At 42.0% G+C, this 23,612-nt stretch overlaps 2 protein-coding genes across 3 annotated transcripts in view; one reads left to right on the top strand and one right to left on the bottom strand.

The window, feature by feature from the left end:
• Positions 1-23,612, top strand: part of si:ch211-152f22.4 (E3 SUMO-protein ligase ZBED1) — a 119,207-nt gene that overhangs the window by 83,321 nt on the left and 12,274 nt on the right. The gene's annotated exons all lie outside the window — the stretch shown is intronic.
• On the bottom strand, positions 1,609-12,916 carry LOC134070456 (serine protease 27-like). Of its 2 annotated transcripts, none has more exons than XM_062526827.1 (6): positions 12,837-12,916; positions 11,830-11,865; positions 11,496-11,655; positions 8,071-8,342; positions 7,560-7,705; positions 1,609-6,933 (listed from the first exon to the last, which is right to left on the bottom strand). In XM_062526827.1, the coding sequence occupies exon 6, from the start codon at positions 5,475-5,477 to the stop codon at positions 2,412-2,414; it is 3,066 nt and encodes a 1,021-aa protein (XP_062382811.1). In that variant the 5' UTR covers positions 5,478-6,933; positions 7,560-7,705; positions 8,071-8,342; positions 11,496-11,655; positions 11,830-11,865; positions 12,837-12,916; the 3' UTR covers positions 1,609-2,411. The 2 variants fall into 2 exon arrangements, with proteins under 2 accessions (XP_062382811.1, XP_062382813.1); XM_062526829.1 differs by having other exon boundaries at positions 12,837-12,910.

Below are 23,612 nucleotides of genomic sequence, written 5' to 3'. Positions count from 1 at the left end.
GTGTCAGTGAGACAAATGGCCATACAGACAGATGCCAGTGTCCACACAACATTCAGATGAAAATAAAAGTAAAACACATTATATTGCTTAATGAATAGCAAAAATGAGAAAATTACTTTCTCAATGTTTGTCCTGCATTACAGTAAACTATCATCTTCCTTACTTATTACAAGACTTATTCTGGAAAGTACTACAGTGGCTTTGAACTTGCAGTTATGACATTACTAGTCTCAGCAGGGCCTGAAGACAGACATACTGACCAGCCTCGAACAAAAAACACACACAACCACTACTGACAAAACAAGACAACAAGACTAGATGATGACATAGGAAACGGCAGACATAAGACAGACACCTTGCACATTCACACACACACACACACACACACACACACACACACACACACACACACTTGAGATTTAGTATGTACCTTGAGTAATGAGAGACAAGACCACAACCACACACACAGCTCTCCATGCACTCATTCTGTCGCTCTCTGTCTGGGATCTCTGTGTCTGTGTGACTGTGTGTTCGATATCTGTTACCTGAACTGCTGGTATCTACAGTATGTGCAATAAAGGTTGTTATGGCCTATAATCAAACTTCACCTGCCCCAGACCCACCCACTTAGTCACATGACTTACTAGTGAGCATCTACTTTTTTACCTCAGCCATACATCATCACATCAATCAATCAATCAATCATTCAATCAATTTATTGTTTATAGTACAGTATCACCATGCAACATGGTCTCAATACACTTTACAAATAAAATAAAAAATAAGACAAAACAATAAAAGTATCTCATACAGGTATTACAAACTAACTAGAATACAAATTAACCTGGCCATAGAATATTGGCCAAACAATTTTATTGACATTTTATCAGATTTACCAAGGGGTTGGGTTGCTTTACTCATTACAAGTGTAATTCGTTTTTTTGCAAGTTTTACCGCATATTCCTGTTCAATGTCGCCATCACCACCACTATTATCGGCCACGAGAGCTGATGAAGGCCCTGCCATGGCAAACATATCAGATTTTTGTGTGCATTTGGCTGCGTTGGCTTGAAGAGCCAGCTTCTTTTAGTCTCGCAGTCTCTCTGCACCTCCTTTTAGCTTTCTCTCCATTTTTGAAGATCCTAACAGATTACTGTATGTTACCGGCACAAAAAAGGGGAAGTGTTTCACAATATGATTGGGCGAGATGAGCCTTGCCAACTACGTCAGTGCAGACCAGCATGTGTCAAGGGCCGGTGGCTAGGAAACAAACTCATGTGCTGACTTTTTTTTTTATTTTACTGCATTACATCGACAGGACCAAAGCAAAAGGGGCTGGTGCTTAACAATGTGTCACTCGGGCCGCTGATCAACTGTTTGGTTTAATGGGCTGGTCAGAAACAATGATATATAGATCTTTTAAAAAGTGTGTCGGCTCAAATAGCACGGCAGCCCACCGGGAAAATGTCCAGTATGCCAGATGGCCGGTTCGTGTTCGTGTGTGTGTGTGTGTGTGTGTGTGTGAGTAGAATCATTTAAATAGAAAAGGTAGTGTTACAAGCCTGGCTCAGAGCAAGCAACAGAGAATAGGGAAAGGCACACGCGGAGTAGCGATATATATTAGATTTATTAAATAAATAGAATTGAACATAATAGGTTTAAGTAACGTCAGTAGTGGAGTTGAACTTAGAAATAAAAGTGTATGCAATCAGTATATGAGGTGCAATGAATAAGCAAAGCAAAATCCTAAGTCGGTGCGGGAGAGACAGAGCAGCGGCGGTCGACCTCCAGCCTCGTCTGGAGAACTCTTTTAAAGGCCCAAACCAGGAAGTAATTACTGCAACTTCAAACACCTGCGCCCAGCTCACCTGTAGGAGACAGACGTAGGACAAACAGGAGGAGGAGCCAGGCAAAGCCGTGACACCTCCCCCCTTAAAACAGAGGCCTCTCAAAGAGAGACTCTGTAAAATTACTCACCCCTCGCCCAGCACCCAAAACATAGAGCAAATATCAAATTCTAAATATACATCAACAATTCATATTATTATTTTTTTTTTCATAGGTTAGTAAATATCAAATGTTAAAAGTACTCAGCTTTTGTCTAGGGGTTTTGGCTTGGACTCATCACCCAAGCCTACAAAGCAGATGAAAAATGGATCACTTGATGTCAGCTGGCCCCCATCCACTCAACCAATCCCTCCCCAGAGATTCCAACCACCCTCCCTCGAACCAAAGGCTCCAGCAAGTCCCGGTACCTGGAAAGCCAAATTTAAGGAGACTAGGCAGAGAGAGAGATGATATACAAAAGAGAGAGATAGAGAGACAGGAGGACAACACAATGGCTCACTCGGGCCCCCACGGGGAATAGGACAAGGCATCAGCCATGATGTCCACACCCCGAACGTGCAAGATCAGTAGGCTATATGGAAACGCCCAGCGCATAAGGCGCTGACGTTAGAGAATGAAGTCGTTAGTGGATTATAATTGGAATGAATGATAAACAAAACAGCGCCCCCACTTAAACAACCATTGAAATGTTGTAATCCCCATATTAAAACTAACATTTCTTTCTCGATGGTCAAATTGTGGCAGTTTTTTGAAAAGAAACAAACTCTGAAGCAGCTGCACCAGTCCACGCCTTGCTCATCCCTCTGCCTTGGTGCAGAGTCACTCACATCGATGTCAAGCTCGCCTAGATGAGTGCATGATTGTGTGTCTGAAAACAAAGCAGTGAAGTCAACACTCAAAAACTGAAACTCTGATGCCTTCGCTTTGGACAAATGGTCAGCTAGTGCACCCAAGTCAGACAACTCCTCAGAGTTCCTCAACTGAGGCTGGAGCATACAGTCACCTGGGCCTACCACATCCTCATCACCACACACTGCCACCATGTGAGGAGAGAAGCTAAATATCCCAGTCACTGCAGCCAAAGAAACTGACTGAACCTGGTCACCAGTCTCTGCTGCCCCAGAAACTGGAGACCTGCTGTAGTAGAGTTGCATATTACGCCTACGGTCAGGGTTTGAAACTAGATAGCTCAGGTCTGACACCTGCCGAACAACCGTATTGGGACCTGTGTATTTAGAGAGGAAGGGGGAACCGGCTATTGGCAACAATGCCAGAACCTGATCTACAGGACTGAACACCCTCGGTTCAGACCAGTGGTCAATCCAACTCATGTTCTTTTGCGTCTTGGTCAAGTTCTCTGCACACTCTATCTGCAAATGCTCAAATGGGTTCCCTAAAGTTGGAAAAGGGTAAAGTGGGGCTGGCTCAATCACCTGCTTCGGCATTCCCGTCAACTGAGACGTAGGACAGGTCTTAGTGAAGCATGCCACCTCCTTCTTTAGGCCAGGCCAAAAGAAGTGCTTCACAAGTCTGTCATACGTCTTCCCCACACCCAAATGGCCTGCTATATCACCATGAGGTGCTACTATCTGGAAAACAGGATCCTCAAACACCTTAGTCTGCGGCATCCCCCTACGGACCAACAGCCCATCCTGAACGAAATTCCCCTTTTCTGCACCATGTATCTCCTCAGCAGAACAAACAAACAGTTCATCAAGTGTTGCGTCCTCTTTCTGCGCTACAACAAAATCATCAAGTGTCAAAGATGGCAAATCTGGCAACACAGGCTTCAACACAGGCGTACCATGTTTCTCTTCAACTTCAGCTCCAAAGACTGAGTTCATGGCATGCATTTCTGCACATGCCGTGGACACCTCAGGTAAATTCTGTATGCTACCATCAGCACCTGATGGGATAGATGTAACCCTCTTAACCACCCCAGGTGACGGCACATCACGCCAGACACGCCCTCCAGCCAAGTTATTGCCCAAGATGAGATGTACGCCATCTACAGGCAATGAAGGGCAGACAGCAATGACTACCTCACCCTGCACCAGGTCTGATTGTAGCTCAATCCTATGCAGAGGAACAGTTACAACCTGCAACCCAATTCCTTTAACTAAAACATTACCAGTGGTGGAATCACTAGAAAAAGGCAAAACGGACTCTAGCAGAAAAGATTCAGATGCCCCTGTGTCTCTAAGAATCTTAACGGGCACCTTTGCAGAACGGCCCACCAACGATACGAAACCATCTGTAATGAAAGGAGAATAGTCATTTACATCAGCTTTAATTACATCAGAAACACTGTACTGACTAGCTCCAACAAGGCTGTCAGCAGAGAAGTTCGATGAGACCACACCCACTTCAGGGTTAGGCCTCATCCCTGTGTGAATGTTCTCAGGCCGTGCGCGCACACCCGAAACAGCAAGCGCAACAGGTCGTGCCATGCTAGGGTTTCTTCTCTGGCCCCTCTCCTTCAAAACAGGACACTCGTTCTTCCAATGCCCCTGTTCCGAACAGTAATGACACACACTTGGATCTGCCTTTCCACGAGACTGTTCTCGGTCAACATACTGACTAGGAGTGCTAGAAAATCCCGAACGTTCACCAAAACGTCCAAAGCGCTGCTCGCGGTAGCCCTTACCTGAATTATATTCTCTGAAATTATGCTTGTGCGTCAAGACATATTCATCAGATAAAACTGATGCCTCTGCCGCTGTTGCTACTTTTCGCTCATTTATATAAACTGCGATACGATCAGGGAGGATGTTTCTAAATTGCTCTAACACAATCAAATTACACAGCTCGTCAAAGGTAGAAACGCCTACTGCAGCGCACCAACGATTGAAATGAGACTTCAGCTCTCTTGCTACCTCGGTGTAATTCTGCTTATCTCCCTTCTTCCAATTACGAAATCGCAGTCTATATGCTTCTGGAACCAACTCATACACTTTAAGCACAGCATCTTTCACGTTGTTATAAATCTTCCTGTCAGCTACAGACATTGCAATAAACGCCTCCTGCCCTTTCCCGACAAGGACGCTCTGGAGTAACAAAGTGCGTTCAAAATCACTCCACCCACAATCATCTGCCACACTTTCAAAAAGTGAAAAGAACACATCAGGATCTTTCTCGTTAAACCTGGGAATCAATCTGGTCATCTTAGCGATATCAGGGGTGCGTGCTGGCCCAGTAGGAACAGCGCCACCGCCATCATCTACAATTTTCCCTTCTGCGATCAACCTCAAACGTTCTAACGCAATATCGCGATCGTTTTTTATCTTATTATATTCTAGTTGCCGTTCAGCTTCCCTTTCTTTATGTTGCAATTCCAACCACTCTTTTTGTTGTTCAAATGTCCAACCTGTATTACTTAACGCACCCAATGGTGCAAGCGGTGTTGAAACATCGTCAGGCTCCAATTCACTCATCGAATCTATGGATGGCAAAACTTTTCTATCAGACAACTTAGTTTTAACAGCCCGTCTTATCTGCGCCAATCTCGCACTCTTCTTCAAGCCCAATTTCAAATTATAATGATCGCAAACCTTACGCAACTGCACCTTCGTCAAAGTATCCAAAACCTGATCTGATGGAGCTGCGAGAAAATCATCCACAACATCCATTCATTAGCCTACGGACTGTTTACCAATTTGCTTAAACAAGCCAAACTCTAAACGATCTTTCTTTTTAACAATTTAAGTGCGGCCCCCACACTGCAGTTACAAGACAAAAACAAACGGAGCTGCCCTGCACCGATCCCCTTCATGCATACCCCAAGAACAGAGATTTTTATACACGATATCAGCGGCGCCTAACTTCCCCGACAAAATGCCGTTAAAGCAAGCATCCACGACTGTGCCCTCCGCCCAAGATATAGCACAAAAACAAAAAAACAAAATAACAAACAAGCGTTTAAACGCTTAGCAGGGATTTACAAAGCTCCAATGGCTACACCATCAATTAACAACAGCCTAATTCTGTCTCGCAATCACAGCGAAGGCCCGCACTTACCCCTCAATGGACCGCCGCCAATACTTTAACCTGGCTGTATTTAAACAACCCCAGGCACAGAACGAACCAAATTGTCTCCCGCACCAACGTAACACAAACCAACTAAATCTAATCGACGTGCGTCTTTCCCAATAATTTGCAATGCGTCTATGCTTTACAAACAAACTTAGGCTACTGCGCCGGATCACCGAAGGATCCGAATACAGCTACCAAATTTAGACACGTTAATCAAAACAGCCTACAATCCTTAGTGCATTTAACAATTAACACTACAAACTACTCAAAGTCAATTGAGCAATAGAAACAAAGACGCATATTTACCGATCGATGGCTCAAAACTCCCGGACGAGCCCCCAATTCTGTTACAAGCCTGGCTCAGAGCAAGCAACAGAGAATAGGGAAAGGCACACGCGGAGTAGCGATATATATTAGATTTATTAAATAAATAGAATTGAACATAATAGGTTTAAGTAACGTCAGTAGTGGAGTTGAACTTAGAAATAAAAGTGTATGCAATCAGTATATGAGGTGCAATGAATAAGCAAAGCAAAATCCTAAGTCGGTGCGGGAGAGACAGAGCAGCGGCGGTCGACCTCCAGCCTCGTCTGGAGAACTCTTTTAAAGGCCCAAACCAGGAAGTAATTACTGCAACTTCAAACACCTGCGCCCAGCTCACCTGTAGGAGACAGACGTAGGACAAACAGGAGGAGGAGCCAGGCAAAGCCGTGACAGTAGAAAAGCACAGCATTATGACATTATTACAGGGACAGCTTCAGTCTTTTTTAAGAGCCGTTTATGACACCAGGAGCAGAATCAGCAAGAGATGAGGAGGGAGAGTGCAAGGAGACCCAAGAGGAGGCTGGAGGCCCCCTTAACACCGCTGCCCTCACTGGTGACAAAACCCGGCTGGTTTGAAGTGATATGGGACTTGATCCAGCTCTGGTACTGAGAGACACGTGTGAATACTCCTGGTAACTGTCTCTCAAAGCAGGTGCCGTCCAAAAACAAAATACCAACCTGTACCCACACAGAACCCTGCTTGATCACCAATGGATTTCCACATTGTTTCTACACACACACACACAGAGAGAGAGAGAGAGAGATTTTAGATTAAACCGATTTGTATAAGTTTCCTTTAATCCTATAATACTTTAAAGTTGAAATTGATAAGTTTCCTTTTTTTCTTTAACCCAAGATAACTTAGCAATTTTCCTTTGAATTTAGAGTTACTGTAACTGAAATCAATAAGTTTCCTTTAATTATAGAATACTTTAAAGCTGAAAGCTATAAGTTTCTTTTTTTTAACCAAAGATAATCTAGACACATATGTTTAATTTATTTCTGAGTAGATATTTGAATTCAAGACCATATGTTTTTAATTATTATAAATGTATTCCTTTTTGTTTGTGATGCTTGTGTGTTACCTTCAAAACAGATATTGTATCTGTTTGCACTGTATGATGGCTTTGGCAACACTACTCTTCTACTGTAAGTCATGCCAATAAAGCTTATTTGAATTTGAATTTGAATTTGAATTTGAATTTGAGAGAGAGAGAGAGAGAGAGAGAGAGAGAGAGAGAGAGAGAGAGAGAGGGAGAGAGAGAGAGAGATTGGCCATTTTAGAATGCTTCTCAATGGTGTGAGACATATGTTTGTGTGTGTGTGTGTGTGTGTGTGTGTGTGTGTTTACATACACAGATGTTCTCTCCTTCCTGTCTCAGTAGTTGAGCACATATCATGCTGGAATAGATAATGTCATTACTGTAGACTTCTTGGCAGTCACTGTTCGCCACAACTTGAAATTGTGTCTCTTGTAGTATCTCAGGAGAGGGCTGGGGTTCTGGACACACATACAATATTACACATTCACTTAAGACTCACAACTCATACAATACTCTCTCTCTCTCTCTCTCTCTCTCTCTCTCTCTCTCTCTCTCTCTCTCTCTCTCTCTCTCTCACACACACACACACACACTGCTGTTGCACACAAAATACGATTACATTTACAGCACCATTACACATAAAAATAACAGACTCCCCCTGAGCTTGGTCTGGTGATAACCAGCCTAATCAGAACTGTTACTTTATCAATACTTAATCAATATGTTTTTCCATCACTAGTATTAGGTCATCGCCTTCAATGTGTGGAGCCCCAGTGTGTGTGTGTGTGTGTGTGTGTGTGTGTGTGTCTTCGTCTGTGCTCACCGCCTGATGCGGTGATGGTTCCCAATCCGGTGATCCATGTTTTGGCACCAGAGTCGAAGGTGCTGCCAGCTGCTGCCAGGCAGACGGGGCGGATGTAGTCGGTGAAGGTGACGGAGGTGGACAGACGGAGGAGGGCGATGTCATTTTCAAAGGTTGAGGTGTTGAAATGGGGATGTAGTATGATCCGAGAGATGGTCCTAGAAACCTCATTAGGGTTGCTGCCCTCCTGAGACTGTCGGCCCAGGTAGACGACCCAGCTAGAGGTGCTGGTGCTGCAGATAATGAGGAGTATGGAGTAAGTTTGGTTCCTTTTAAATTAAAGGAAAACAAATAAAAGTCCAACAAAAAACACAGCTTTCATCAAAGTAGACTTTTTAAAGTAAAAAAAAAGGTTCTGTTGTGCAACTTAAGGCGAGACACTACAGGTGAATAGGGGAAAATTTTAAACTTAAAGATATCTTCATGAAACTTTACCAGTTGAATACTCACATAAATAGGAGAAAAAAATGTATTGCAAGTTTTCTTTAATTTAATGTTTAAATATGCTAATTAGGCTATATCTCATTAAATATGCGCTAATTTGCATATATTTTGATGCGAAGGATCTGACCATTGGAAAAAGCCAAGTTGAAAATTATTTTTTTGCTGTGTTAATATATCAAATAAAAAAACATTTACAGAAGGGATTATGAATATCTTCTTTTGTTTTCCAGAAAATCAGAAAATACTGCCAATTGGCTTAAAAAGTGGATTTTCGCCCTATTTTTAGGCATAAAAAGTCATGTAAATCATGCCAAGAATACTATATCAACAAATCCCTCTGTAAATATCTTCCAAATATAGTTAGGAATAAGACTGGAAAGTTTGGTGTATGTAGGTGCTGCAGAAGTGGAGATCCTTTGCATGGCGTGTGGGGAAAAACTTGTTTTGAGAAAACAGCCTTGAAACACAGCCAATGAAATGCGTTCTCAACTTAGACTCGTCTTTGAACTTTCGCGATTGGTTGCTAATACAAAGGAAATGCCCATATTTGGATTGCATAGCGTCATGCAGGAGACATAGGGCTTTCAAACGAAGTCACACACGATATGATTTGGATCACGTTCGCGGGAGTACATGACACTTTAGCATGGGAACTTCTGAGAAAATGTGGAGAAATACATAGGCGCGAGCACACAAAAGTTCGTGAAATAAACACCTAAATGTGCAAATCGGACTTTGTTGTTGTAGTAGGGTGGTAGAATACATGCTAAGGTAGCAAACTAGCACAAAATCTCGAAATTGACTGATGCTAAAAAATCCAATGTTTTCACCTGCCGTGTCTCGCCTTAATATCTTGGTGAATTAAGTTTTGCGTTCATGTTTAACTGGACTTCATTTCAAATAAAAATAATACTTGCTTCCAAGTCAAAATGTCAAAATGTAAATAAATGTTTTGCGCATAAATCTTTTGCAAAGTTTTGCCTTCAAGTTGAACAGGATGTAATTGGTGGGATCTACAAGAATAGACAAGTTGGGTTTCTATTTGTGAGTTTACATCGAATTTACAGCATGGTTGCTGCCTGTTACTCCCAGCTTTCCCTGCCTCCTTTAAACACAATTGGAATGTGGGAGACAGTAAGAGAATGAAGTAGGTTAATGTAACTTAAAGGAACCGTATGTACAGTAGGATTTTGTCCAAAACTAGTACTGCAATTACTTTAAAAATACAGTAAAGCGGTGCATAATAAAAAAAAAAAAAATAAATAAAACATTATAAATTATAGTTATCTTACAAGCCCAGCAGAGAAAAAGTTATGACTTTGTGAAAAATGCAAAAATAAAAATGTTAAAATCTGACAATCTGCAAATCTCATAGAGCCCATCCTGCAAAAGGACACAGACAACATATAAAAGTTGGACTTTTTCCATGGAAAATGTATGTTCATTCTGAATTTGGTACAAGCAACTGTCATAGATTATGTGGCTGTTGTTCCTTTTTGTGGCCATGTGAGGTCCTCAGTGTTTCTGTCTTTCAAGTAAAATTCTTGAACGGAGTTGTCTCTGTCTCTGTATAATGAGTCACACCACCTTGTGGAACCAAAGTAGAGCGCCTACTACAGTATGCCGGAGACCCGGGTTGAAAGTGAAAGTGTAAAGATACATACAATAGGAATTTTCACAACAATAAGGGTAACTGACACCATGATTGGGTATAAAAAAGAGCATTATAGAGAGGCAGTCTCTAAGAAGTAAAGATGTAGAGGTATTAAAGGGGACATATTACACCTCTTTTTAAACAAGGTTAGAATTGGTCTCTCCCAAATTGAGCCGTTTCTGGGCTGGCCACGCCTCCTGCTGCGTGTATTGATTACGCTGCTCGTTTCACAGGTGAAAATGACTACAAACAGAGCCGGCATCCAACCACATATGTTAGACCCTGCTGCTAGGGTTGGTCTATGCAAATTCCCTTAGTATTACATCAGAATAAGGGAGCAATCCAAATGGCTCACAGCAGCATACTATTCTTGACACCAAAGTCTTTCTACTGATCTACAGAAAACGGATGGATGGGTTTTTTTCACGCTTGGAGTGTTTATAAGAACAGTAGAGGCCTAAATATAAACACATAGGCCCGCAAAAAGTGAGTTTTGCATGTCCCCTTTAATCAATCTGTGATCACAGTGTGGAGGGACATTAGTGACTAGGTCATGGGCATTTTGCATATCTGACCAGGCACAATTCTAAATAATGCACAAAGGTTTTGAGCAAATCATACTCCAATCAATGACATTTTCAGGGAAGACCTTGGATTTTTCAGGAAAATACATGTATTCTGCACAGGTGCTACAATGGCTGTCCAGACCTGTCATATTGGGTGCATCATGGAATGAAAAAACATGATTGAGAAGACCCCAGACTGTTGAGCAGCTGACACCTTATATCAGTTTTCTCAAAACTCTAAGAATCAGTTCCTAAACATTTACACAATGTTGTAAAATTAAGAGGTGAAGCAACACAGTGGTAAACATGCCCCTGTTCCTACTTTAAAAACTCAAACTCAAAATGAACATATTTTCCACAAAGTCAACATTTGATGTCCATTTTGCAGCTAAATATGGCTTTATGAGATTTGTAGATTACCATATTGTGTTTTTATTAGCATTTTACACAATGTCCCAACTTTGTATGTGCTGGGGTTGTACATTAAGTGTTGCTCTATGCCTAGTAAAAAGCTTAATGTGACTTAAAGGAATATTCAGGTGTTAAAACAATCTAAGGTCTATTTATGGAGCAAACATATTAATCTAGTGATAATAATAGTAAAATTCCGCACAAGTCAAGATGGCGACGACCGAAAGATGAGTAAAAGAAAGATGGGCGGTCCCCTTAGCATTTTGTACCACCTATGCCACAGTTCAGCTCTTGTACAGTAGGAGGCTCACCTGGAAAAGCAGTGTGCAGCAGAAATCACCCAATCCTTGGTAATGAGGGTACCCCCACACCTTTCACTGTTACTGTGTAGGCTGGCTTGCCATGGCCATGCTTCCGCTGGTGCATTCTGCCCACCATCCATACGGGTGTTGAGGGGAGCTTGCCCACAAGCTGAGGGAGGGGGAGAGAGAAGTGTTGTGTGAGAAAAGGACCGATGATCCAATAGTCATGTCAACACCGAATGAAGGACAAATGACTAGAGCGACATTCAATTGGAAAAGTCTGTGGGTTCATCAGATAGACTAGCCTGACTACGTCATACTCAATTCTTGTCAGACAGCTTACCATTGGAAATCTTATCATCTGATTGTGCAGACATAGCTGAAAGAGAGAAACACAGAGGACTAAATAGCAGTGCTTAAGATGTTAACATTCACAGTTTATGCTATTATCAGAGATAGCACAACACCTATACACACTCAGTGTAGGAATCCTGTTATGTGGGGGGTAATACCAATGACATATTCAATGATATGATATTCATCCCACTGTTTATTCAAAATAGTGGAGCTGGCATCCTGTGGCCATACTCTGACTTCAAACTGGTTTTGCCTGTTTCAGTCTTGGTTTCTCTGCAGGCAATAACAGAGCATCTCATTTGTCTATGTAGAGGAATAGGGACATGACTTTTCCACTCTGTGAACTGATAACCATTTCTGTTAGATCATAATATTGATGATGTTTCTATTCAGTCTTAAGTTTCTATTCAGTTCTGGTAAGGATGTAAACACAGCCATTTCCTTCTTAGTTAAGTCTGATGTGGTCCATTTTACAAATACAAATCCCAGGTCTCTCTACTGGACATTAAGTCCACAAAAGATGAAATAATGTATTTACTTTATTTTATCTTTTGTGGAGTTCCTTGTTGATTCTACATCAGTTCCATGATCTTACACTTACATATCCATTAATATAAGCTTCCCTATAAAAATAGTTCAACAAACATGTTGATTGTTTTTTTTTTTTTTTGTAATTTTTTTTTGGTGGCACCCCCAGTATATTGGCAACTCAGTTTCCACTAACATTGTACTATGGCCAAGTGCTAAGTTTATATGAAAGTAAGTAAGAGAAGACGGAGAAAATGGCAATGTAATGCCAACTTAGAGTCTGACACATTTTACACTACAGTAAGTAAACACACTAAGATGTACTGTATAGCAATGCCTATAATTCCCAACTTAAGTATTTACAGTCAGTAAATCTGGAATATACTGGATTCTCACAGTATACTGAGAGTAACAGCACACACACCCCCACACCCCCACACACACTAACTGAGGTGGGGGTCTTACCTTGAGCCCTGAGGAGTAAGACCACGGCCACACATACAGCTCCCCACACACTCATTCTGCAGCTCTCTGGCTGGGGTCTGGGATTATGTGACTGAGTGTTTGTGTTTTTCATGTCTGTTATCGTCCTACTTATCAGATCAGTCTGTTTACAGTAACCACAAGGATGCTATGGTGAATAAAACTCACATCTACTGTACCGTAGACTAATTAGCAATCTGGAAAACCTCGATCCAAGGAGTCAACAACAATTGTTTCACATAAAGTTGCACTGCTTTAATTGGCTTTTCCAAATGTCACACTTCCTCACCTGCACAGTCAGAAGCAAGAGGACAATCTCACTTAATAAGGGAATCAAACTTATTCAAGACATTCATCAAAACATAAGAGCATAATCAGACATGTACAGTATGGTATGTGCCTGTAATGTATTTGATGTTGTGAGTAAGCCTGTGCCAAGAGCCAAAGTTCTTATGGCTGTATTTTTGAAGCCCCACAAATTAAAGGTGCAGTCAGCGATTGAGCACATTTTGAACAAAATGCGTCTGCTAATAAATAATAATAAAATAATTGACTTCCTGTAGAATCGCTGACTGTACACAGCGGTGTACAGGGAAATGGTGGGGGCTTACAGCCACCAGGAGGACAAGTCAGCCAGGTATCCTGCTGTCAGTGTAGCATTGGACACCAGCATTCCAGCAGCAGTCACCAGCTGGGGGAGGCTGCTGCTATGGATCTGTATGCAGGAGTGTTGATTTGGATATACTGTACATTAAATAATAATAATAAATAATAAACGTAAGGACCTCAATGCTATAAAGTTATATATATATATATATATATATATATATACTGTATGCATATACACTGTACATACAGTATATATATATATATATATATATTAGAGATGCGCGGATAGCGGTTACAGCCGCGGACTCCGCGGTTAAACCGCGGATCGGGCGGATGACCTTACAAAAAATAATATTTTAATTAGATTCGGGCGGGTGGCGGTTGAACCGATCAAATGAAAAAAAAAAAAAAATATATAAGCTACATTGTTAAATACTGTTACTTACATCCGATAAAAACATGCGCACTTTTCTCATCAGGCAGTAATTTGGTCTAGTTGTGCATGCTGCTTTGTTTACTCTCAGAGATGGCAACGCCGCCAGTGAATGTGCGTGACAAACTGAAAGGTAACAACAAGTTTAAATTAAGTTGCCTATGGCCTATGTTTTCGTCTGCAGTGTGCAATAAGAAAGTAGAAGTTTATAACGTGTATGTAAGGCCTGCTGATATGGATTGCACTGTCTGCCTGGAAAAGACGTGCACTCGTGCAATCAAAATTAACGGGATTCTTCAGAACAGGCTAGTCGTCACCTGACAAGCTGCATAGAGTTAATTGGCCTGTAATGCGAATGGCTTGTTGTTATTCTATTCGGACTTTCTTTTTGTATAAAGAATAAAGTGTAATTGCCATTAATTAGACTAAATAGCTGCATCTTTCTAGAACAAGAGCTTTCTCGCGTCGCATCAGCGTCTTGGATCACCCATAGACCTTTAAACAAATAGCGGATGTCGGGCGGGTGCGGTTCTGAAAAAAACATAAAAAAACGTAGGTGCGGATGGATGGCGGACGGATGATGAGTTGTATGATGCGGTTTCGGATAGAATAATAGTCCATCCGCGCATCTCTAATATATATATATATATTTAACCATTTTTCTTCACTGCCTAATCTAGCATATTATATCACTTTTGACCATCCTGAATTCAAGTAATAGAGAAGCGTATAGCCTATGCAGATGTCTTCTCATTCAAGTTCTACAGCCTAGAAGAACTTTAAAAGATGTCAACTAATTATTTGGATGATGGAAAAAAGTATGAAGAATGTTGAAGAACTTGGATGACTGGATAACATCATTGACCGAATCATGACACTACACTACCGCATGTGTGTGCGTATGAGAAAATGCACACACATAGTGTTATGTAAAATGTCTCAGATCACTTTCAGTTTTTCAGAAACAAAACTGATAGAACACACACACACACACACACACACACACACACACACACACACACACACACACACACTCACACACACACACACACACACCCACACACACTTTGAATAAGGACAAGGAAACAGGAAACAGTTGGAGGAACAAAGAAACAGTAGGAGACATCAGACTTCATACCCACATATGTCAGCTGATTGTTTTGTGCCAATGGGTGTGGAGAGAAGGAACAGCTTCATTCCAGTACCTTTAAAGCCACAACACGGAGACACTCCACACAGAAGTGACTGACAAGGTGCAGAGACACAAGAGAGTGTTCATAGACTACTGGGTAGCGGTAGGTTTATTAAACATATCATAAATATCTTACAAAACAGCCACATGGTTCTCTAAGTTAAGTTACAACAATTTAATATACACATTTTAATTAACAGCTCATAATTGGATGTTTGGTTAATATATTGACAGTAATGGAGTCATCTTGGCGTCAACCTGTCCCAGCTGCCACAGTTGGCAGAGGTAGAGGGAGAGGGAGAGGGAGAGGGAGAGGGAGAGGAAGAGGAAGACTTGAGTCACCACACCATCAAGCTGAGAGTGGCTATAGAAGAGACAGAAGTCGTTCCCAAGACAACTCTGTTGGGTGCCCCTCCAGATATGATTTCAGTCTCACAGAACAGAGGACTGGAAGAAATCAAGCTAACATCCAGCAACAGATTGACCATGGCACCATCGTCAGACCATCAAGAGACGCCTCATTCAACATCTACGGTGCTCAAGAACCTCCTGTCAATCGAGACAGACCAAAAGGTGAATATTAGACAATGATTGTTTAGCTATATATAATTTATATAAAGGTGCTTAAGGGCGTACTCACACTAGGTACGTTTCACCCGTACCGTACTGGAACACAGCTGCCTCTGGTCCCTGGTCTGCGCTCACACTGCATATATCAAACCGTACTTGGGTACGATTGAGTTGCTGTGTTCTAGAATCTTTATGCAACGTGTGATTGTTAATTGGAATGTTATTGTTTATTTCGTCATTTATGACGTCCTGTGCTTACATGCGTACCGTACCAGAGTCCACCTCCTCCAAGCGTACTAGCGTATCGTACCCCGGTACAGAATGAAGCGATCACACTGGTCAAACTAAATGGACTTTAGGGGCCAAGTGTACTTGGGTACAGTACGAATTGTCTAGTGTGAGTACGCCCTAAATGGTTCTTTAGATCTCTGGATGGTTCCATGGAGAGTCAAAACTCTGTATTAAACCATTACATCAGGCGAAAGGTTCTTCACTTTGAATAGTTCTACAGAGTCACAGATCATAATGGTCTAGGCCTATTATCGCATGTCATTATGCCATTCATTAAATGGTTCTTTAAATAATTGTTGCCAGAGCAATGGTTCTGAAAGCTCTGAAGTACTGAAAAAGGTTATTCTATGGCTCTGAAGAACTGATATTTTTTTAGAATGAGTTCTGATTAGTAACCTGTACCATTTTTCCAGATGACCTTGGACATCTGAGAAAGGAACTCATAAAAATGATTGCAAAGGACCTCCATTCACCACACATTGTTGAAGAAGCTGGATTCATGTCCTTTGTAATGGCACTTAACCCAGTATGTGACATGGCATTCAGTGCCTACTGGGTTCGAGCTGAACTCCTCAAGAAGTACAATGATACAAAAACAGAATTGATGCAAATATTAAGTGGTGTCAATTGTGTGGCATTGACAGCTGAAATGTGGACCAGAAATCCATCCCAGTTGCCAGAAACCTATCTAACAGTGAGCTGCCACTTCATTGATGAGTTATGGAAGCAGCGGCAATCGTACGTTCTTGAAACGACCTGCTTAACATGCTTAACAGACGGAACAAATCCCAACACCATAGTTGAAGAGGTAGCTAGGATTGCAAGTTCATGGGGAATTGAGCAGAAGATTACGGTTGTAGTCTCCAATGTTGCCAACATGAACAAGCCATGCCATCAAATGAAATGGGGAGAATTGCCCTGTTTTGCCTTTGTTCTAGAATCTATTACCAAGAAGGTAATTAGCACTCACTGGGAACCTCTGGTGCAGAAATGCAAGAATATTGCACTGCAATTTAACAACAATGACAAAGTTCTGCAAACATTTAGAGATAATCAGGCAAAGTTAAATTTGCCTCAGTGCACCCTGTTAATTTCTTGTGACCAGAAGTGGTTGTCAATTGTGCAAATGCTGGAAAAGATTCTTGAGCAACGTCAGCCTATCAATAACACACTTACTGAGCTCAACCAACTTGATAATATTCTTGGAGATGAAGATGAGATGCTAATCAAAAGTGTCCTGGGAGTGCTTTGGCCCTTCAAAGAGGCTGTGAAACAGATGGGGAATGGCTACAACTGCCTTTCAGAGACCATCCCTCACTTACAAGATATCCATGCCAAACTGACAGCAAACCGGAGCGAAGCAGCTGCTCAGATTGCGAGGCAGTGCGAGAAACAAATGTGCGGAATGAAACGGAATGCTCTACTTATTGGTAGCACGGTGCTAGACCCGAGATTCAAAGCCATATACTGTCAAGATAAAATTGAAAGCACAAAACAACACTTGTTGACAGAAATAGTAACACTAAATGCTGGCTTATCAGCACCAGATGGGCACAGTATGTCAAAGTCCAAATACGACCACAAACAAGACTTAGACAGATATCTCAGAGGTGAGAAACGGCCAAGGGCTGGTGACCCATTATCTTTCTGGAGATTTGAAAAGCCCTTTCAGGATCTAGCCCCACTTGCCCGCAAGTACCTTACAGTTGTCTCCACTGCACTTCCGGTGGAACGCGCCTTCCAGCCGGAAGATTCCAGAATGGCAAACATAAGACGCAACTGCTTGGAGCCGGAACTTGTCAACCTCATGTTGTTTCTCCAGGCCAACCTCACTCTGGATTAAACAAATGATCCTGGTGAGAGCAGATCAGATGTATTTATGTGTCGTGCAAAGTCAAATCATACCTTCAAAACTTGACAGTCAGTCATTGTTATTTTATTGTTGGTTACTGATTCAAACCCATCACTTATCTTACCTTGTTATCTTGTTTATTGAACTTTGTGGGTAGGTGTGCCCTGGCATGGTACTAAGTGCCCAGGGGCACCAACCATTCACAACCAGTGACATATGGCCATATGACACAAGCTTTAAAAAATATTTAGTAAATTGGTATATTCATAAAAAATATTTTGGCGCGAATGGGTTAGCATAACCTTACTTTTGGAGAATGGAGATGCAGATCACCCCCCTAAGTGTGTTTGCGCGACAGCCCTTGCTCTGCGTTCACTCCAGCGAAAGTGAAATAAATGTTCCAAAAGCTGTATCATCACTATTTGCTACAATATTTACCTCTGTTTACAATATTTACCTCTGTTGTTTCATTTAGCCTACAACAACCTAATTTTGAGTAGCCTAGGTGAGAGCCAATATATTGTCTGTATCACTGGATTATTAATGCATACTGTTGGCCTACTCTATAATATCTATTTTGTAAGGAAATGTAAAATACATAGGTTAGGCTAATGACAAAACGGTACACTCAAATTCAATATAACCGTTTGAAACCTACCATAATAAAGCGTGATTGCAAAGGACTGCCTTAATAAAGTGTGGTGTGTGGGGCCTTGAGGTATAGTACCCAGGGGCACTATGTTGTCTTAAAGGTGAACTATGCAAGTTTTTTTTAGCTTAATTTAGCTTAATTTATCAGTTGTGGAGTAATTGGAATGGTTATTTGACTTAAATGATGGCTGTCTCGCTCCCCCCAGCGCCTGTGAGTGGAAAATCCATGCTTGCAAGTTTGTGCCACCGGGCCGGTGCACTGCTAAACCGAAAGTCTCACAGCCTCGCGATCATGCTCATGAAAAGGCAGACTGACAGATTGAGGAGTGCACGCTAAAGCTGTAGGGGAAGCTCTGTAGAGAAACCTGCAAGCCTAAAACAAGAAAACAGCGAAGAAATCACCAAACCTGCATAGTTCCTCTTTAATATGGGCCTGGTCAGTAGGCTCATAGGCCACATTCAGACTGCCAGCTAAAATCCGATTTTTAGCCCATCCAGATTGGAACCGGATGGCACTTTTGAAGTCTGAACAGTTACAAATCACATGAAATAAGATTTTTGCAAAATGGATCAAAACCACCTCGGGGAGGTAGTTTCGCAAATCACATTTGGACAGATGCGTCTCAGTCTGAACAGCTCCCAATACTCAGATCAGTTTTGACTGCCCGTGATGTCACTTTATGCGATACCAGATCAGACCCAATGCGCCAGACCGCCCGCCTATTCCGAGTTGTGGAGCTACATTACGGGTATCAGAATGGAGCAGACAGATGCCGAAAACAAGTCCTTGGACAGAGGACGAAATGAAATGCCAAGATGGGTCCGTTTAAGCAAAGCTCGAGGGCATGCATCACAATAAGTCGATTTATGAAAATATTTTGCGTTCTTATGACACCTCCGCTCCGACGTCGTTGCTACAGCAACCTGTCAGATCAGTCGAAAATGTGGCCCAGTCTGAACATATAGAGCCATATCCGATTTGTACACTTGCTAAAAACAGAGTGTAGTCAGCCCTAAAAATATGAGAAGGAATCAGATTTGAATCAGATTAGCCTGCAGTCTGAACGCAGCCATAGAACTCTGATGTTTGCCTACAAAAAGGAACCAAAGCTGCCTTTTTTGCCCATATAAAGAGATCCGGGTGTTAATTGAAGTTATTACACGTTTTTTCAGAGTGCTACAGAAAGTTCCATTCACATGAATGGGCCTTTCTAACGTTCAAAGGTCTGTTTTTCTATATAATGACCGCTGCAAAGTATATAATGGCTGCTGTCAGTGACAACAGGGATTTTAATTTGCGTCTTTCATATCAATCCGCAACACGTCCGTTTTCTTAATGCAATGGAATTTCTTTGAAAGTACATTAGCCCTTACTTGAAAGTGAAACTGAAAAAGGAACCAAAGCTGCCATTTTTGCCCTTATAAAGAGATCCGGTTGTTAATTGAAGCTAACTCCCTTTGCCAAGTTGCATTGTAAGTTAGCTCTGGGGTGGCAAACATGGAGGTATTATAAGAACTGGAGAAAGTGAAGTCCCGCCCCCATTCATTTCTATGGTAATGCTAGGCTAGTGAAAATTGGCAAAATTGAATGATTTTTTCAGGCTTCAACCATGGCTTCAACATGGCGTTTAAAGGGGCTTGTTTCCGGTGCCATTTTACTTAGCCAATTAAGCGCTAGGTTACTGATTGACGTAAGGTACAGAAGAAAGCTATAAGGAGGGCTCGTGCCCACACTACGCTCGTGTATGAGCTGGGAGTGGAACGGCCACCAATCAGGATGAGGAGAAATGGCACTGGACATGATGTATTTCTGGAAAATGGCGACGAAGAAGTGCCTTGCTAATTGGCGAAGCTAATCAGTCCAATCCTGACCCCCTGGTAGCAAAGATCAGAGTGTGCCGTCTTGACCTACCGAAGATCACAGTATCCACTAGAAGGCAGTGGACAAAGCTGTGTAGTGCAAAACATCTGCATTTCCAATGTCTTCGTCCCCGCAAGATTTTAACAAGTGCGATAATTTAAAATCCCCATGTTACTTTCCCATAGAAAAAAATATCTAGAGACCGGATCTCTTTATTTGAGCAAAGATGGTAGATCTTTTGTAGGAGAACTTCAGATGTCTTATCTTATCTTATCTGACTGCACCTGACTTCATACGTCAGCGAGATCTGCCAGTGTCGGTCGGGAGGAGCCAGAAAAGACGCCGGACTGCCCTAGACACATCAGTTGACCTGACGTGACTCATGTGACGTGACGTGAATCAGCACAGAATTCTGTTCTGTGAAATGAACATGACTAAGGAACCATTGTTAGAATATTTAACAAGTGGTCATTATAGCACATAGATTCCACATTTTGGTTCAGACTCATCTTAAAATGGATTCAATTACTTTTTTCTCATCAATCTACACACAATACTCCAACACACAAAAAAGCAGGTGTTTTTGTACATTTAAAAAGATAAAAATAAAAATAAAGTATTAAGACCCTTTGTTATGACACTTGCAATTCAGCTCAGGTGCATCCTACTTCTTTTAATGGTCCTTGAGATGCTTCTACAACTTTACTAGAGTCCAGCTGTGCCTAGCTTGTGAGCTTGTCATCAATTTGCGTTTGACAGGTTTGAACTTTGCCGCCCCTGGAGCATGTGTGTGTGATCTCATGACTGACCCCGTTTGTGTGTCACGTGAGCATCATGTGTACTTTTACGATTTCTACCAAAATTCAGGTTGATCAAAATGGGTGCTCAACAGAATGAAAAAGGTCGGCATCAAGTTTAGTAGGGAGCTAGGAATAGTGTAGAGGAGGGGGAAAGATGTAAAAGCAGGGGTGGCAAGTACATGTGCGTGCGTACGTGTGTGAGAGGCCCAGGGCGAAAGAAAGAAAGAAAGAGAAAAAAAGACAGATAAAAAGAATGGTGGTGGCAGGGGTATCAAACTGAATGAATCAATCAAAAGTCTGCAAGGTGGAAAAAGGCATACTGTAAGCATGTATCTTTAAGGTTTCTGGTCGTTACAATAAAAATGTCTGGTGTATAGGGACGTTTTCACCTAATCAGATCTGGGGCCCACATTACAAAAATAACTCATAAATAACCCATAATTGAAGGTACACTGGACACCGTGTCTAATGTCATGACTGCTGGGTCCTGAGGGTGCGTACGTGTGTGAGAGGCCCAGGGTGAAAGAGAAAGAGAGAATGGTGGTGTAATGATGTAGATATCAAACTGAATGAAACATTCAAAAGTCTTCAAGGTGGAAAAAGGCATAAGCTTGTTTCCTTAAGGTTTTTTTTTTCACATTACAATAAGAAAAAAATAAACTCATAACTGAAGGTATATGCTTAGTCATGTCACGGCCCCTTGTTTGTGCGTGTCAGAGCGGTAGATAAAACAGAGTGGCGACACTCTCATAGACCTCCATAGGAAAAAATGGCAGCGCTTTTTCCAGGCTATTTCCTCGTTATGGGGCTTTTGGAACTGTTTACAGCCAATCTCTTGGTCAGTAGTCAATGAGTTCATTGATTACACCTTCCAGCATCAGAAGTACATCCCACCCTCCTGTGATTCAGCCATTCAGCACAGGTTTTTGTGGAACTTTTGATCGTGGCGGCCACATCAAAGAGTGTCGCAACTCTCTCTATCTATGGCTCTGGTGCGTGTGTGTCACGCCTGACTGTGTGTGAGGAGATGGAGATCTCATCATGTACCCAGAAGGTGAGTCCTACAGTACCTGTATTTGCGCCAAAACTACAAACCGAGGGCTGACAACCAAAGGGGCGTAAGTGACATTTCACCAACTTTACAGGAGAGCCAAAACAGATCTAACTGCTTCTATATGTTCACAGTTAAAGACCTTTGTTTTTTGTTCAATAACTATATATTAATAAATATTTTACTTATATAATTTTGTCAGCTAAGAGAGCTCATCAAGAGCTTTCAGGTGATATATATAACTCAATTTTGACCAAAATGTCACTTACGCCCCTTTGGTTCTCAGCCCTCGAAACATACTAAACCTGTTGAACATGACTGAAAGGAGTAGGTTCATTGTGAATGCCTCTTCATACTGTAAGGCTTTAGCCTGGGTGTTCCCATCCTGCCTTGCACAGTGATTTCATTCACGCTGCTAAGGCAGTCTGGAAACTACCGCCCTAATTTTTGCCTGAGATAGGGGACCGATCACAAGGCGATGGTGAGCTATGCACAGACGCTTAGACATCCGTGGCGCCCATTGAATGGATCTGGGCATTTGTTCAAATACGAGAAAATGAACGTCTGGTTGCCAGACCACGTCTCTTTTGAGAAGTATAGGCGCTAGCCAGGCTAGTAAGGCGTTGTGGGATGAAGAAAATCTCTTTGCCCTGAGAAGCTAGAAAGTGCTGACAAAAGTGAATACATCCAAATCATACACAGATGGGATTGCAGTGTCAGGGTGTCATGCATAAACCTGAATGCCAAAGCCTATAGAAAAAAGTTTATAAACATAACTTACATGTACAAAAATTGGATCAATGCCTAAACATCACTAAAGGGAGTGGGACAGCAGCTGTGAAAAGCCTCCTCCTATACGCAGAGTTACAAACGTAACCTGACTGCACAATACAGAGACATGAGCAATATCTTAAGTACTGCCTATGGGGGAACGGATACCTCGACACACTCTCTCTCTCTCTCTCTCTCTCTCTCTCTCTCTCTCACACACACAGGCAAATCCACACACTTTCCATCCCCTACTGCAACTTTTATTTATGTAAATGAGTGTGTGCATGTGTGCACTTGCTTTTGTGTATGTGCTTCTTTGTCTGTGAGTTTTCGCTTGTGAGTGTGTGGTGGGGTAATGGTGTGGGTGTGGGTGTGTGTGTGTGTGCTTGTCTGCATGTGTCTGTGAGTGTGGATGTTCACTTGTGAGTGTGTGTGTGGATAATGGTGTGTGTGGGTGTGTTTGTGCATGCATGTGTGTATGTGTTTATATGTGTGTGTACATGCGTATGTCTGCCTGTCTACTGTGTGCGTTTGTGTGAGTGTGTGCGTACTGTCTGTGTGTGGGTGCGTGTACAGTATGCATGCATATGTCTGCCTGTCTACTGTGTGTGTATGTGCGTGTGTGTGAGTATGTGCGTACCTGTGTGTATTTGTACAGTATGTGCGTACCTGTGTGT

The sequence above is a fragment of the Sardina pilchardus genome, chromosome 22 (assembly GCF_963854185.1).
Source record: "Sardina pilchardus chromosome 22, fSarPil1.1, whole genome shotgun sequence".
Lineage (NCBI taxonomy): Eukaryota > Metazoa > Chordata > Actinopteri > Clupeiformes > Clupeidae > Sardina > Sardina pilchardus.
The sequence above is the reverse complement of the archived record's forward strand: the minus strand, read 5'-3'. Positions and strand labels throughout refer to the sequence as shown.